Source organism: Drosophila novamexicana, unplaced genomic scaffold, assembly GCF_003285875.2.
Source record: "Drosophila novamexicana strain 15010-1031.04,08,12 unplaced genomic scaffold, DnovRS2.1 tig00004555-arrow-pilon, whole genome shotgun sequence".
In the NCBI taxonomy this organism is placed as follows: domain Eukaryota; kingdom Metazoa; phylum Arthropoda; class Insecta; order Diptera; family Drosophilidae; genus Drosophila; species Drosophila novamexicana.
The window spans coordinates 4,316,518-4,332,995 of record NW_020825052.1 but is presented as its reverse complement, the minus strand read 5'-3'; the positions used below and the strand labels follow the sequence as shown (position 1 = coordinate 4,332,995).

Sequence of the window (16,478 nt, the reverse complement as noted above, 5' to 3'; positions counted from 1 at the left end):
AGTCAGTCGGTTGTCCGTTTTATGTTACCTGCTGCTTTTGCCTTTGCTGCCGTCTTTCGGTTACGCTTCTTTTGCTTCTTTTTGCCTTGGGCTCGGACTGAACTGAAATCTTTAAGGATTTGTCGGCGGTGAGCTTCAATACTTGCCGTCGTTGTGGGTCCATGCACAGCTGACCTGGCTGACTCTGGCTGTCACTGGCTGCGGCTCCTTGTCTTGGCCGGCAACTTAACTTCCGGACCCGAATTCAATTTTCGTCGCATTTTATTTTCATTTCAATTCAATTTTCCTGGCGTTTAGGCACGACAAACAATAATTAGATGCGCCGTCGACTGATCTCCGCATACATTTACAATATGCTTCACATCTTTAGAATGCAGCCCTCCCACCACTTTGGTTAGTTTGTGGTCTGCCGATTCGCTTAGCTCGCTTCGATTTGGCCAAAGTGCAGAGTCAGTGAAATTAAATTGGATTTTCATTGTGACGAACTGGACAAGGCCGTTGGCCACCAACAGCGACGCCCTTGCGGTCATCCGAAACAGTCAAGTGCTAGTGCCTCAATAGCCGTAAACTTTTACTACTTTATGGCTTAAAGTTGAAGCCGCAATATTGCCCGCTTCACACTGTCGCGTGGGATAATGTTTTTTTAAACGATGCCGCCACTGGCAGATGGCGCACAATGGGATCATAATTGAAAGTTTGCAGTGGAAAATCGCAAAGCTATTGAATTCGATGAATCGATTTATTATAAAAATGTATTAAATGTTATCACGACTTAACATTAAAATGTTTTTATCTTTAAACAGTTTCCCAATGTATCCCACTTAAAGGTCGCGAAATATATTTGGTACTTATCGATTGATCTTAAAGCAATGCAGTCCATTTATAAACGTCACTAAACAATTTTTGTGTTAGCATTCAAGCTGTTATTCGATATTATTTGAGAACCATCAATTTCTTTCGATAATCGCGTCATTGTGCGATAGGCAGCTCCTTGTGGAATTGAGAATTGAGCAATTGCATGGAAACGCAATTATTCTGTGTACTGACTGTGCTCCAACAATAATTATTATTGATCGCATTTCAATTTGTTGTGCATTTTTTATGCCTCGCTTACAATAAAATCCATTTGCCAAGCCGGCAACGCCGGCGACGACATCAGCGACATCAGCGACATCAACGACGCTTTGCGCGTACATTGTTGATGATTTTACAAATGCGCTTAATGACACTGCCTTGCCATTTGGCAGCCCAGCAGACAGCCAGTCCAGGAGCCGGGGAGCCTCTCAGGCAGCCCGACAAATATTTGCTTAAACGCGCAGCGCTGTGGCTTGTGATTGAAGCTTAATGCATATGAAATGGTAATTACGCATACGCCGCATTGTGCAGCGGAAGCAAGCCCTACAACTTATTGTCGCTCATTTATCTTATTAATAGCTCAATGGAGGGGAGTGGCACACAATTTATCAAGCAGCTGGATAGAAAAGAAGCAGCTCATCGCCAGTTCAATTCAAGATGTCGCTGCGTTTGTCATTTCTATAATAAACTTTGGGCCATTGACTATATGGACTATAGAGCTGCCCTTCGAAGAATGAACAATAAAAAGCAGGCAACAGTTTGACAGTTCTTAGGGTTCGCTCATGGTCTAGACGCCGTAATTGTGGCCAACATATCGTGTGTTCACTTCTGCTTATCGAGCTCCCCTTCAGCCACAGCTAATAGCATTTATAGCACTAACTCAGCTTAACTACAATAAATCACCAAGTCGAGCCGCAATGCTTTAGTTTTAACCTGCCTTTTAAATCACAAGGTGTCACGGCGCAGCCCGACTGCCGCAATGGCCACCATTTTTGATGAGGGTCGCAGCAAAGTATGCAACAATTCAAGTAGTTGCCACTAAACCTGCCGCACAATGGGGTCAGCATGAACATGTTAGCGTCCTTTGCTTAATATGTATTTATTTATTTATTTCGAGTGTCTAACAGCTGTCCGCTTGTCACGGACAACAGTTGCAACTTGATTTATCAGCATTTACATAACTAGCATTTTTTTCATAGTTCATTTTTTAAGCTCTTGGTTGTTGCACGTTGCCCAATTAGACGCAGCAATAAATTGCTCAGCAATGTGAGGCAAGCCGGAAATAAAGACCGGCTTGTGTTTCTGCTTCTGGCCCTGGCTCTGGCTCTGGCTCTGCAGTGCCGTTAATTAAAAAGTTTTCATACAACTTAATTGAAATAGATCTCGATTGGAGTTTTTATTGATATTTTGCTTGCGCTGACGTTCGCCGTTTGCCGTTCGCCGTTTGCCTTTGCCGCTTGCCGTTTTGCCACTGCTCGAAATGAAACTAAATAATTAGTTTGCTGGCCTCTTTTGGGTAAACTTTCTGGCATTTGAAGTGGCGAAGTTGCTTACCAGACTGTTTGCCAACAGCTCAAGTGGCAGCAACAGCAACAGCAGCAGCACTCAAAATTGCCAGCAGTCGAAATGCCAAAACTTAACGCATTATGAGAATTTTGGCTCTTTAGCCGAATGCATTTGACATTTCGGTATATGGTATTTTATTTCGCAGCCCAGCTGTTACATAAATTTAAAACCAGGCCTTCATGGAGCGCATGCTTGTATAAACAATGTATTAAGAGCCCATCGCCTTGGGCATGTAAGGCGCATAAATAATACAGGAAAACTTTTTGTCAAAGCGTGCCCCAAGTGACACTCGAGGCGCACCCTTTCTGATAAGGCCAACTTCATCCAACAGCCGGACCAGGGCAATAACAAAATCAATATTAATTTGGTTCAGCCCCCAGCATCGCCATTGCCATTTACTTTAAATGGGAACTGAACGCAAGCACTGCACGCGACCGGCAGATACTCTAAGAAATATCCATTATTAAATTGATTTAGAATCCAAATTGTTGGCTCAACTAGCAGGAAAACAGTTTAAAAATGCCTGGCTGGCCGTACAGACTGACTATTCAGGACTTTTCTTGTAATGCTCTTGCCTTGGCCCGTCTGGGGCAATAAGCCCTATCAAGGAGTTTGCCATGTGACGGCCATCAAAGCAAAATGTTGTTTTCCAAGTTTTTTGCAGCAAGTTTTGAACGTGGCCCAGCTGCGACTTGGCGGCTCCTGCGGTGCTTGTTATTGTTGTTATTTACTATTAAAGTTTGCCGCGCCGTAGCAAGTATCGTAAACAGCTCGCGGCCAGTTGAATGGGATTTTTCTTTCAATTTGCATGCTGCAGTCGGGGATTGCAACATCGATTGGCTTTGCCAAGTTTATGGGCAACCGCAACTATTTCCATTTCCATTTCCATTTTCATTGCCCGTTTGCAAATCTAAATAAGCCTTATTTGCAATTAAATTTATTCAATTGCCACGCAAATGCTTAATTGAAGCGCCAATTTGCTTCAAACACACACACACAGGCACATAGCGCGTTTTTCGCATGTTTAATTTAAGTAATCAACATTAAGCCATGTTTAGGCAAGCGACAGCCACCAAAACCGCATTCCCATTGTATTTGCGGGTCAACCTATGCCACACACACAGAGGCACACACACGTGGACACTGGAAGCGCGGCAGCTGCTACTGTCACATTTACATAATTTCATTTGCAACAGATGCGGAGGCCAATTTCCAACAGTCGACACATTCCCATTTCATTGGCAATTCCCCCACAAAGCCAGAGCTGATACAAATTACGAGGAATTCACGTTTTTATAAACAATATTATATTCAACTGTTGATTTGCCGCGTCAGCTTTGTACGTAATGCGAGTGCTCACCCAGCACATGTTTGTATAAATATTCATCAGTTAATATCTATGGGTATATAAATAGTTGTGCTCTCCAGAGAGGGGAGGGTTGCGCACTGAATGACAGCCGGAAGCTCTTTCATTAATTAAGTTCGAATTCTTTTTTTTTTTGTGTATTTTTTTTTTTTGCATGCTGCGTTGACTCGCATGTTGCACGCAGCGCTCAGTGGCGCCGAGCGTAAGAGGGGCTTAAATGAGGCTTTAAGGCACAACATGCCTGTCTTTCTACGCCCCTGCCGCTCCTCCAGCAGAAGGAGCAGGACGATGACACAGCCACAATACCGCTCAATCTTGTTGAGTAAGCGCCACTAATTTGTTTTTTGTAAGGCCGTCGGCCGCTGTCCTCCCGCCTTGCTGTGCTTTTCCTTTTGGAGGGTGGGGCTGGTGCGTTGGTGGCATGCATAATTTATTGACCTCAAATTTGCATCGAATTGTGTTTGCACGTGTACGAGGCTGAAAGCCTTCGGTTTTCCCAGCCCTATCGCCCCGGCTTTATTGAGAAGCAGCAGCAAATATCCTTTTAATAAGCATGCGAGCTTCTAGGACGAACAGGCCAAGACTCCACTGATGGCAGCCATCGATGCAGGAACAAACCTCAAGGGTCCGCTATCCATACTGAAGGCTCGCCATGCAATTTGGCCATTAAAAATCATTAGCAAAGGTATTTTGTGTCCGCCTGGCTGGTTGCCCGGCTGCCTGGCTGCCATAGGCACGTGGTCGATGAAGTAACATTTTTGGCAGGCGAGTGTTGGCCCAGCTGCATGCTTCACACTGCATGCTGCATACTTTATGGCGCCAGCCAAGCATTTTTATTAAACGAACAGGCAGCAGGCGATGACATTGTGGGAGCTACAGCTGAGACCGGGCTTGTGTAGCAAAAGGAACACACACACTAACATACGAATCATACAAGCAATTCCTTAGCGACATGGACTGTCGCGCAGCCGGTTTGCCTGGCACTCCCAGCACTACCACGAGCACATTCGAAACCTTGACGGAGGAACTAAATATTGAGGAACAGTCCCAACTGAACCTGGACGATATCTATGACCAACTGGAGCAGATGAAGCAGCGTGCCTTGCAGCTTCGCAAAATCCTGGTACGCGAACAGCCAGCGGCGGCCGAGTATGCGAAATGCCTTAATGATATCGAATTAAATGGCTCCCAAAATGTCGCTTTGCATCAGGTGCAGCTACAAACAGTTAAAATAGTTGGTCAGGTGATAAAACTATCGCTACGACTGAACAGCGAGGGTAAACATCTTAAGAACCTGGATTGCGACTTACAGCATCACAAAAAACAGAAGCAAACGCTGGAAACAAAAATCGAAGAGTTGCACAAATGGCCGAGCCAACAGCAGCATCGGGCGGGGTTGTGCCTGGAGCGTTACAACGATCTCCGCATTAGGTGCTGTTCAGTCGCAGATTATCGTCGCTTTATGGCGGACCTGTACACAGCCTACAAAAATAGCTACAAAATAGTAATGCCCCTCAAATGCTATAAGGCAAACCGGGTGGACATTGACAAGCGATTGAAGAAGGCCCGCAAAATGTTGACTGACTCCTCGCAGACGCTGTTGCAACACAACAACGAATTGGAACAAATGTTGCATAATTATATCGAAATAGCTGGCATCATTCGTTTACCCAGAACAACGTGCTACTCGCAATTCGGCAGTTTGCTGCTCGTATATCATGATGCCAATGATGCGGATATAAAGAAACAAAATTCTTTAAATTAACCTATTATATTTCTTTTGTTGATATCTCTTAAGGAAGCCAAAAATATATGTATAAATATACTTATTTTATAATGACCAACCAAAAATGGAACAAAGTATTTGCTTGCAAATTCACAGCGCCGCACAACTCTTAACTCTGAACGAAATTATGCCGAAAACTTTGCATGTAAATCGAATTACGCAGCCCAACACACAGAAAACTGCAACTGTGGATAATTATAAATTCAGCGAACCACAGAACCGCAAAATTTTGTAATTCGAAGTGCAGTCCGCACCACATCCGGCCGCTGTTGCATAGTTTGCGCTAATTTTTGATTTTGTTGGAATTACATGCAGAATGTAGCATTCAAATATACAATTGTCATGCTAATTGTATAAAAATGATAAAGAGTTTTGCAAATATTTTGTTAACAAATTGTGTGGCAATTTAGGCCACAAAAATGCAATTAGCTGTACACGCAATTAACTGAAATATGTGCATGGCAAATGAAATTTGAGTGGTCAGCGGCCACTAGACATCAATTCTGGAACATTTGCTGCACTCCACACGCCAAACAAACACATCAAATGCAGATAACCAAAAATAATATTACGAATATTACGCATACGCCAGGTGAGGTCAACATTAAATTTGAAAGTCTCAATGTTCGAACAATGACAAAACTTAGGCCTGCAAATTGATGGCCGTAATGTCTTTGACAGCACTGAGCGTCATATCATTTTGATGAGGGTTCAATATTTGCTATGGTGTTGCTAGCACACTTGTTGCACCTTCACGCAAACACACACACGCACGCACACACATACATAAATCAACACAAAATGAACTTTTGCTTCATCAAATTGCTCAAACAAAGCTTTCTCCAAAATTAATTGGATGGACTCTGTCCGGTTCCTTAGCAACGTCACCTCGCTGTCGACCGCAAGGTTCACAAGAAAATTGACAACAACCTTTAGAAAGAGGCTAACGAAAGTTTCTAACCAGAAATGATTTGACCCGACAACAACTTCGGCAGGTGTTGGAAAATGTTAGCCTCGAATATAAAATTAATTAAATAAGTTTACATTTTTATGCACACCGCGCTGATGCCACCCACATAGCCGGTACATGTAATTTCCGACTCAGTCTGCATTGTGCGAAAGCCACCCAAAACTTTTATTGTCGCTGTTGAGCAACGCTGCCAGTTGCTAGGCTCCATGTCCTTTCGAGCAGCTGCTCCTTACATTCCTTCGGCTCCCATGTGTAATTACCGCATTCAGTGCGCACGCACTGCTGTATTCGTATCTGAATCCTTATTGTGGCACGAGCTGCACTGACATCTTTCTCTGTGCGTGTTGGTGTTGGCTTTTGTCACCTGTGCGTGTGAATGCCTCAAATACTTGTCCTGGCTTCAATGCATTTGCCTGAATACGCAAAAGTTGGACTACTTATTTGCCAACAAAAGCTGTGCATTTGTATGTGTGTGTGGTTGTGGTTGTGGGTGTGCATGTGTCCTATGCAGTTATTTATTTATACACAGGCAAATATTTTCTTAGGACAACACAATGGATATTTTGCTCTATGAAAACTAAGCTAAGGAAATATCATTGCCAATGATAAATATTAATATGTATTTTAATAATTTAAAAAGCAAAATTTCTAAGCGATGTACCTGATAAATCATTCATTAATCATGCGTATTTTCAACTCATTCGCTCCAACGTGTTATCTTGAAAATTCACTAACAATTCAATTTTCCATGTTTTTCGAGCCACCGGAAGTTTCCTTCCGTTGTACTCACACACCAGGCGCCACAATATCTTCTCAATCAATCATTTATTCATTAAGTCCTGGCCAGTCGGCCGCTCAGTGCAAGCACAAACTTTTGTATGCAAACAATTTGAGAATTTTAATAAAAATTCTTACGTTAAATTACGCTCAACAATCAATGTGTACCCCGCCTGCAAGCACACCCGCAAAATCCACTTGTCGTTGTCATTGTCCAACTGTTCGCTTAAGTGGTGTTAAGTATTTGAAAATCTGTGCTGTTCTATGGGCCCTCTCCTCTGCCCCTGGAGTCATCCTCTGTTTCGCTGTACTTGTGCTTGGCTCTGCGGCCGCATTTTGTTTTATTGTTTTACGGCAGTTGGCCAAATACTTTGGCTTGCAAAACTTTTGCGCCTGATGGTCATTCATTTGTCTGTGATTTACGAAGGCCGCTCAGCCAGGCCACCCACTAGCCAGCTCAGCTAGCCCACCCCCATTTAGCGATTTCACTAGCATTTAGTGCTATTGATTTATTGCTCCTTTGCCGCCTCCAATCTGCTCGAAGCTCTCGACAATTCCGAGCTCGCACACCGCCTCCAAGTCCCTCACGCATTGTTCCTTGGGCGTGACTATACAGAGCGGTTTCCGGCCCTTGTAATAGGCGCTGGCAATCGTCGCATAGCTAACTAGGCGTGCGTGCAGCCAGTTGGTAAGCTCGTCCAGGCACAGGCACTGCCAGGGATTACCCTCGATGCTGATGTGGCGCAACTGCGACAGAAGCTGTTCCTCCAGCACAGGCAGATATGTCAGCTGATTGTTATTGATTTGCAGCTCAGTCAACTTGTCAAAGGTACTTAGCAAATCAGCCTCGATTTCCATTAGCCTGTTCTCACTCAGAGTCAACACCCGCAGCCGACGCAGTGGCGCAAACATGCGAATGTCCAGAGAAGTCAACTTGTTGCGCCGCAGTCGCAGCTCCTGCAGGAAGGGCAGTGAGGAGAAGGCTAACGGATGCAGTTGGTCAATGTTATTGTTGCTCAGATCGAGAAAGCTTAGATTTCTTAGGACAAAGCCGACAAAAACATTGGCACCCAGTTGCCTAATGTTATTCTTCCTCAAGTCCAGCACCTGCAAGGCCGTCAAATTGGCAAAGACTTTATCGGGTAACTGGACGATTTTGTTGCCCTGCAGCTGCAGGGATTGTAACTCAGTCAAGCCCCGAAAGGCAGTTGGAGAGACCTTGCTGATCTGATTGAACCAGAGGTTGAGTGTTTCCAGATGATGCAGCCTGCTGAACACATAATCCTCCAGAGCCTTTACATTGTTGGAGCTGTAGTCGAGCACACGAAGCAATGGATCAACATCAGGAGCCGGACCCACGAATAAGTTTCGCTGAATTTCATAGATATTGTTATTGGACACGTTGAGCACGCGCAGCTGAGACAGCGCATAAAATATGCCCATATCCAGGACCTCCAGCCAATTACTGTGCAAATGCAACTCCTGCAACTGAGGTAGCCCGCGCAGACGGCACCAATGAAACTACAAAGGAAATGAAAGCTTCGAGCAGCCGTCACATGAATATTAACAGCTATTCAACCTACATCTCTCACATTGTTGTTGCTAATGGACAAATAACGCAGATTGGCATTGGAGCCTAGGGTGATGTTCTCCTGCTCGTTGGTGTTGAGGTCCAGAGACTCCAAGTACTTAAGGCCCTTGAAGGCATCGAACTCTACGTTGGCTATCAAGTTGTTCGAGAAGTTGGCATAGACAAGATTTGGCAACTGTCTCATTAGAGCACGTTCAATGAGCAGCAAGTCATTGTAGCTGACATCCAAATTGACCAAGCTTGCATTGTCAGCAAAGTGCTTTGACCGCAGCTCTTCCAGTTGACAGTGGGTTAGGTTGAGTCGCTGCAGCGATGCGAAATTTCTGAACCCATACCTGCCCAGCGTCAATCCTCCAGACTGTGACAGGTCCAATTGAAGCAGTTTCGACAGCTTGGGGAGTAGCTTATCGTCATTTTCAATTCCAGTGTGCTCGTTAACAACATTTACACTTTGCCAATCTTCTTGTATATACTGGCTTAGTTGCTCAAAGTTTTCAATATCGCGGCACTCATAGTTTTGATGTGATATCTGCTCACATTCCTGTATATCTTTTGTTTGTCCTACACGGAAGACGAGTAGAGCGGAAAGTAGAACCAATCTTGACAACATCTGAACTAGAACTAAAACTGAAACCCATCATATTAAGACACAGTGCGTAACTTTGTGTTTATTTTTAAAAAACTTGTTTTGGCGAATTGCTAGATGGGAAGCCGGTTTCCATGCAATGGAAGCAAGACAAGAGCATCGCATTATCAAATAAACCAGTTATTTATTTTTGCTATTTAAAATAAATAGATCATTTACAGAGCTTAACTTGGTCAAGGGCTATGCACTTTTTACAAATTAATTTCAATGAAATTAACCTGATATGGTTGGCAATCGAAAGTCCCACTAGAAAACTTTCTTTATCAGCTTGTATTCTCAGCTCTGGTTCAAGAGATAGCTCATGTGGGTCTTTCCATACTACCATTTATTTATGTGCATTATTTCTTATTAACATGTTATTTCCACCAAATAGACAAGGTTGACATTATTCACAAAAGGTTCAACAGATTGATCTCCGCCTCACCCACATTAAATGTTTTTTCGGTTAACTTGTGATTTTTTAAATGAAATATACTTTAATATTTAAACATCAACAGTTAAATTTATGTTTGTGTATGTCGGTCCACGCGATTTTGTTTCAATTAACTTTTATACGAGGAACATCCATATGCATTATATATATACATATTTATAGTTATTCAACAATCAAAAAATTATTTCATTCGAGTAGATAAATACATTAGAGGCATTCCTACAAAATATTTTGCAATGTAGACATAAATGTATATTTTTATATGTAGATTTATAAAAATATATATTTATATACACAAATACAATCTTGTACATGTATTGAATATATGAAGACACAAAACTAGTTAAAGTACATTGTTGACTCTGCATAGAGATTTTGATTTCTTTTTTGATTATTCGGTGTAGACTCACAAATAAATTCATTAAGATAGCTTTTCGTCGTATATTAATCACAAAGGCGATTACAAAAATGCTAACATCGTAGCTTAATACAAAAATAAATAAATAATAATATTCAAAAATGTAACCTGAGCTCAACAAAAATGAAGCTATTTTAAATTGCTTGTAGCAATATATTTTTGAAAGAGTGGATAATTTGGTTGATTTAAGAATGCGGTTGCTTTGGCCAAAGGGGACTAGTAAGCGATAGTTCACAGGGCTTCGATATTAAAATTTACTCCAAGTTGGACAGTTTTCTTGTCATAAAAGTCCAAGCAGAATTTAAAGAAACTAAAACAAATGCTAGAACATGCCTGGACGATCGGTCTCCTGGTTTCCGGACTTCTCAAAGAACATGGCATCCTAAAGAAACAAAATCAGAAGGTTAACAAAGTGAAATGACTCGACGTGTGGTGATGCTCTAGCACAATCAAAAGAAGCTGGGGCGTTGTTAGGGCTCATAAGATAAGTTTTACCTCGGCACCAACGAAATCTGCGATGCAGACAACTCATAATTTGTAAACGAAAGAAATGAATGCTGTACGACTTAACATGCAAATGTGCGGTTAGTGAAACTTGCGATGAAATAACAAATGCAGCTGCTTACAATGAGAAAAGTGGCTCCCAACAGCACGGCTTTCATGCGAACATCCAAGTCTAGTGGAAATGTTATCCCAAAGAAATCTGCATCCGTGAAGATTTCACGTGCTATGCCTGACCATTGCTTGGAAATCTTTCCCACCTTCTCCCCAGTTAGAGAGACCACCTGTAAAGCAAACAGAATAATTAATAAAGCGTTAGCTGTAATTGAATTTCAGCACTTACATTGAACTCTACGTCGCCGCAAAGCGAGAACGTGCAGAAGGGACCCTCAATGCGCAGCACCGTGTCGCCAATGTGATTCAATATGCGAAACGATGGGCTGCAAATGGACCACTCCTGTTCGATAGTGCCAATAATATTGCCGGGTGGAGCGGACACTTCCATAGTCTGCAGGCAGCAGGGAAAGCAGCAAGCTGAGCAGGCCAATGGACGATTCAAATGAATGACCTCTTGCTGGTAATTGTCGAAAATTTTCATATCGAAGGGCCGTGCCGGACCACACATGTTGCGTGTGCAGCAGTCTGTGTCCTCCACCGCATAGTAGACCTTCTGGCCGAGAGCGTTTTTGATTGAGAACTTATTGTTGGTCTCGAAGCCAGTGAAAGCTTCGAGCAGCTCCACTTTCTGCTTAACTAAGAGCTGATCTATACTCGTAAGGTATTCCAATCCGCGCGGACAGTTCGGAATGCCTATAGGTATACTCATCCAGTCGCCTATTGAAAAATAACACAAACACATCATCAGTCCAAATACACTTAAGTGGAACATTCTTGCAGAATCACATCAACATGTGCCAGATGTAAGCACCGACCGCCCACAGAAGCGTGTCAATTGGTCAATGTCGTTGTCATCGTGCCAATTGCTCAACGTCACAAATAGTATGCCTAATTGAAGGCATTTCAATGGACGAGCCACGAACCCGGGCCGCAGCGGTTTATTGTGCCTTTTACGCCACTCAAATCCGCCTTTTATCTAATCGTATTGTGGCCTTTGAGAAGATAATGTTTACGACAGTCCCAATATATCTCTGGTCCATGCAAATTTATAATTTCATCACAATGACTTATATAAATTATAAAGTTCGCTATCTTTGGCGTGTCTATTAAGGCACCTTTGTTATCCCCTTGAACAGATATGTTGATATGTTCTGACATAACCTTGGAGTGTTAATTGCACACGAGTCAAACTGTCTATTATGTACTTTGATTTGTCTCACCTCCTGTCTTCATCGCTTATATAGAATTCGTAGCCCTTTCGCTTTGCCGACTTATTCAGCCGCATTGTGTGCCGAAACTTTTTGGGCAAGGGCTTGTTGGCCTCGCGGCAGACCAACTGCTTCAGCGTCTGTGATCTCGTGCAGAAATAGTTGTATTTGCTGTACAGTGAGTGCCAAATGAAGCGTAACACCTTCGAGCCACTGCTGGCGCCATTAGGCGTCGGTTCCTTTTGATCAGCCGACTCGTTTTTAGTCAGATCCAATGTCGAGATGTAACTAGAGCTCGATGCTGGAACTGGAACCGTTACTGCGGTTGGAGCTGACATCGCACACTAATCAAGATTCAAGTTGTCGCGACTGCTCTGGATGCTGCACCGAACTGAACTGAAGCGTCTGCCTGGGAGAGGGTCCACAAGTTGACAGTTGCCAGCGCACCGTGCCGCAAAAGTCATCGTAGTAAACATAACCGAACGTGTTTTAAATAGCGATTTGTATTATTTTATTGGTTCAATTAAAGCAAACGCGCCGCGTCGTGATAAGAGCCAGCGGGTTGGCTTTGGGATGCATACAGCTACGAATAAGCGGCGGGGTCTTTAGCATGTGGAAGAGCAAACGCGTTTGGTGTGTCAACAACATCATCTTGCTGTTGATACCAACGTCAGTGTCACCGCCCATCTGGGTTAGGGACAGACAACTCGAAATCTCGCTCACACCAAGAATGTAAATATTTACAGCTAGGTTTTGGGTGATAATAGAAAACTACTTTGTATTCTACCGCTTGAACCCCCCCTCCACAGCTCTCTTTAACCAGCTCGACACGAAGTTGCATTCCTCCCTGCAACAAGAGAAGTTCAGTGCCAGAGAATATCTGTTCTGGCGGTGGACTTGCTATTATCACATTTAGAGTGCATTGACACCAATTGTCAATGTGGAAGATCGGTTATTGAATGATTTCTTTTGTCTCAATTATTTCAGAGAATTCTGATTGTGATCTTGCACTTGTTTTCAATGTTGGCATGGCGCTCCCAAATATATACGTGTACATACGCGTGTTTATTGATGTGGGTTTCATTAGTAGTTGCAGCATAGAAGCCCATGTCTTATTAAGAAAGCAATAGTAAAACTTACCTGCTGGCCCCATGCCGGGTTGCGGATGTGCAGGTGGCATCCCTGGCTGACTTATAATCGGTTTCTGAGGTCCTGGTGCATATCCAAATGGTTGCGGAGGGCCAGTTGGGCCGGGTGGGTAGCCATAAGGCTGTGCAACGCCACCTGTACCGCCACCCCCGGCGCCAAAAGGTGCTGCTCCTCCATAGGCTTCTGCGTAGGGCATTTGAGGTACTGGCGCGTAACCCCCTGGAGGTGGTTGCGGAGTGAAGCCCTAAAATTAAGAATACGATCAAATAGGGGCGTTCTTTTGGCCTTTCCAATGGTGCGAACTTTTATACCACTCGCTCAATACATCATATCGGCCCTGGTTAATATATTATTGCTATAAAATGTTTGCAATGAAATAATTATGGCTTTAGAAATAGGTCATCGGAATAAAAACCAAGATAAAAAATAGTTTTCAGCTCGGCGAAGAATAAACACCCCCTAAACAAGCGGCTTTAAAATGATTTTATAGAAAAGCCTTATTCCCGTTCGATGATTTCTACAGAAGCAATATTATAGTTTTGCGGTTGTATGGACCGAAGATCTTTTTAGCTCAGAGTGGATAAAATATCTTCAGCAGATAAGTTTTTTATACAAAAACTCATCCGACTCTTCCTATAGAGCTCAATAATATTGAAGTCCAACGCAAATAAGACTTTGCTCATATGTAATTAGCATGGTTATATCTTATATGAAAAGTTTGATCAAGGTATATAGAAAACTAAAAGTTGTCCGTACAAGAACTCAATTTTCGACCGATCAGCTATATGATACAACTGTCCGATGTTGCTAAGATTTGGCATATATGAATGTAGCAAAGTAGTTTTCGACTGATCGTAACGATGGCAGCTATCTGACAGAAAGATGGACCTATGCGAAGTAGCAAAACGATAGATTTAAAACTGAGAGACTGGTTTGCATAGAAAAAGACAGGCGCAAAGGCGAACATAGCCATATGGACTCGAATTTTGAGGCATGCATATGTACAAACTTCATGAGGTCGGACATTTTTCAATGCCTTACACATTTCATGGCAAAATTAGAATACTCTGTAAGAGGGTATAAATCGAATAAGTTGTTCATACACAAACTTAAATGATCATCCCTTTAAAATAGTCCGCTCTGACCGATTGACATATGTACTGCCTGCAACAGAAAGAAGGATGTATTCACAGATTCATTACAAAGGATTAAAACTGAGACTGACAAACCATTCAAGCCGAACAAGAGTATATATATGCTTTATAGTGTAAGCGACGACTTCTTCAATGCATTACTAATTTCATGACACACTTATTTACACTTAACACGAATGTTACAAATGCATTTACAAAATCGGCTCTGAGTGTGATGAAATTGCAGCAAAATCGGAGCAACCTAATTGTACGGTGGGTCTTGCCTATAACGAACTTCAAAAATATATGAGTCGAATTGCAGTGTTATTGAACGTTGAGATAAGGCACGATAAATAAACACGCAAGCTCAAGCATGACGTCAGGCGAAGGAATGTGTACATATATACATACATACATACATACGTCTGTATATGCAAATGTATGAATATATGTGTGTTGACAACGCCCCCAATACTCGTGGGTACTCACATAATTAGCTGGCTGTGGTGAGGGTGCTCCATGTGGCACCGGTGGATAGGGCGCGTTTGGTGGTGCATATGGAGCTCCCTCGGCTGGCGGTGCATTTGGTGGATAGTGACCAGGCGGCACATATCCACCTTTATTAATATTATTCATGTGCATCTTGCTGCGGCGGTCGCCGTTGTGCGATGGTGTTGCAGGTGGTCGGATGCTGCGTTTCCGGGAAGCACGCCACAACTTGCTGCTGCAGTATTATATATTGGCATTAAGTTGCACATAAAATTTGCGATAATACCCACCGCTTTTAATTCGACTTTAACTTTATTACAATACTTTCTCGCACTTAACTATTAATGCGTCAAAAATAATAAATCAGTGTGACCAAAGTCAGCAGCCACAAAAATACCAACGCCGCGACTTGCAATCGACTACAATATCGATATATACTAGATCCAGCTTATGTAGATTTCCCAAACAAACAGTAAGTGGCGCCACACCGCATTTACCGATTTTGATTTTCAAATATAGATGGCGCTATCAAATTTAAGAGATTTAAATTATATTCATTTGAAAACTTAACAGCTTTTGTTTTTCTTATTGGGGATAGAAAATTTTAATTTAATTGAAGCAGATGTTGCTTTGATTTAAGCTTTGAGCCGCGCAAATCTTATTACATATTAATTATTTATTTAATTATCGTCTTTCGAACTTTATTGTCAAGAATTGTTGCCATGCAAATAAACGTACAAAATACTTTTATCTATATTTTGTATCAACAAAAGCCGCCATTTTTTATTTTTTTTATAACAGACGGCAAAAATACACAGCCCACATTTTTTCTAATGCGCAAATTCTGTGCGAGGGTGCGAGTGCGTCAGGGTGCGGGTTGGCCGGGGCGAAGGCATGAGAGAGATGGAGAGAGCTAGGGAGAGAGATGTGAGACGGCTGCCAGAGCGGCTGAGAGGGTGGCGTAGTTAGCGCGCATAAAAAATGGCGGTTTCCGAAGCGGGCAAACAGGGAAAAAACCGTTGGACGAGGACGATTCGTCCTGCAGCCAGCGCTGCCCCCGCTGTGTGTGTGTGTATGTGTGTGTGTGTGCAAGCGAGAGAGCATAGTAGAAAAAATGCTATAAAAAAAATATTGAAAAAAATGCGAGCAAAATCCACCCCATGGCAGCGGGACAGAAAACAGACGTCACTCACACACACACACACACATACACACTGGGCCTTCGTAATTACCAATACAAATGCAAAGCGCACGGAGAAATCATCATCATCAACATGGCCACCTCCAGCCGCACCCACACGCCCACCGCTATCCGCAGCCGCCCACTTCTGGGCTCTGCTTTAGATTTCCGACGCTGGGGGCCACAGAGCAAACCCAAAGCCAAAGAAGAAGAAAAAAAGTCGTTGAAATGAGCGCCTTAATGCGCCATATAACGCGATATTAATGCAGTTGCAGCTGTGTGTGTCTGTGTAA

At 42.9% G+C, this 16,478-nt stretch overlaps 3 protein-coding genes across 5 annotated transcripts; 1 reads left to right on the top strand and 2 right to left on the bottom strand.

The window, feature by feature from the left end:
• Positions 1-4,650: 4,650 nt before the first annotated feature.
• On the top strand, positions 4,651-5,579 carry LOC115770223. Its single transcript, XM_030715424.1, has one exon. It carries the CDS (start codon positions 4,740-4,742, stop codon positions 5,550-5,552), a length of 813 nt encoding a protein of 270 aa, XP_030571284.1. The 5' UTR covers positions 4,651-4,739; the 3' UTR covers positions 5,553-5,579.
• A 2,168-nt stretch (positions 5,580-7,747) lies between these two features.
• Positions 7,748-9,521, bottom strand: LOC115770340 (leucine-rich repeat-containing protein 15). The gene is made up of 2 exons (XM_030715577.1): positions 8,904-9,521; positions 7,748-8,841 (listed from the first exon to the last, which is right to left on the bottom strand). The coding sequence occupies exons 1-2, from the start codon at positions 9,519-9,521 to the stop codon at positions 7,822-7,824; spliced, it is 1,638 nt and encodes a 545-aa protein (XP_030571437.1). The 3' UTR covers positions 7,748-7,821.
• A 1,019-nt stretch (positions 9,522-10,540) lies between these two features.
• On the bottom strand, positions 10,541-15,378 carry LOC115770129 (phospholipid scramblase 1). Of its 3 annotated transcripts, none has more exons than XM_030715262.1 (6): positions 15,296-15,378; positions 15,006-15,240; positions 13,375-13,627; positions 11,253-11,743; positions 11,035-11,193; positions 10,541-10,790 (listed from the first exon to the last, which is right to left on the bottom strand). In XM_030715262.1, the coding sequence occupies exons 2-6, from the start codon at positions 15,156-15,158 to the stop codon at positions 10,731-10,733; spliced, it is 1,116 nt and encodes a 371-aa protein (XP_030571122.1). In that variant the 5' UTR covers positions 15,159-15,240; positions 15,296-15,378; the 3' UTR covers positions 10,541-10,730. The 3 variants fall into 3 exon arrangements, with proteins under 3 accessions (XP_030571122.1, XP_030571123.1, XP_030571125.1); XM_030715263.1 differs by having other exon boundaries at positions 15,006-15,237; positions 15,296-15,377; XM_030715265.1 differs by lacking the exons at positions 13,375-13,627; positions 15,006-15,240; positions 15,296-15,378 and adding an exon at positions 12,247-12,332.
• Between the last annotated feature and the right edge of the window lie 1,100 nt (positions 15,379-16,478).

Bases quoted from the DNA above. Each gene is read 5' to 3' on its own strand.
- LOC115770223 (XM_030715424.1), top strand. From the start codon at position 4,740: ATGGACTGTCGCGCAGCCGGTTTGCCTGGCACTCCCAGCACTACCACG.
- LOC115770129 (XM_030715262.1), bottom strand. From the start codon at position 15,158: ATGCACATGAATAATATTAATAAAGGTGGATATGTGCCGCCTGGTCAC. The intron at 13,628-15,005 runs GTGAGTACCCAC...TCTTAATTTTAG, and splicing joins CACCACAGCCAGCTAATTAT to GGCTTCACTCCGCAACCACC. The intron at 11,744-13,374 runs GTAAGTTTTACT...ATTTTTCAATAG, and splicing joins ACCCGGCATGGGGCCAGCAG to GCGACTGGATGAGTATACCT.
- LOC115770340 (XM_030715577.1), bottom strand. From the start codon at position 9,521: ATGTTGTCAAGATTGGTTCTACTTTCCGCTCTACTCGTCTTCCGTGTA. The intron at 8,842-8,903 runs GTAGGTTGAATA...TTTCCTTTGTAG, and splicing joins GCAACAACAATGTGAGAGAT to TTTCATTGGTGCCGTCTGCG.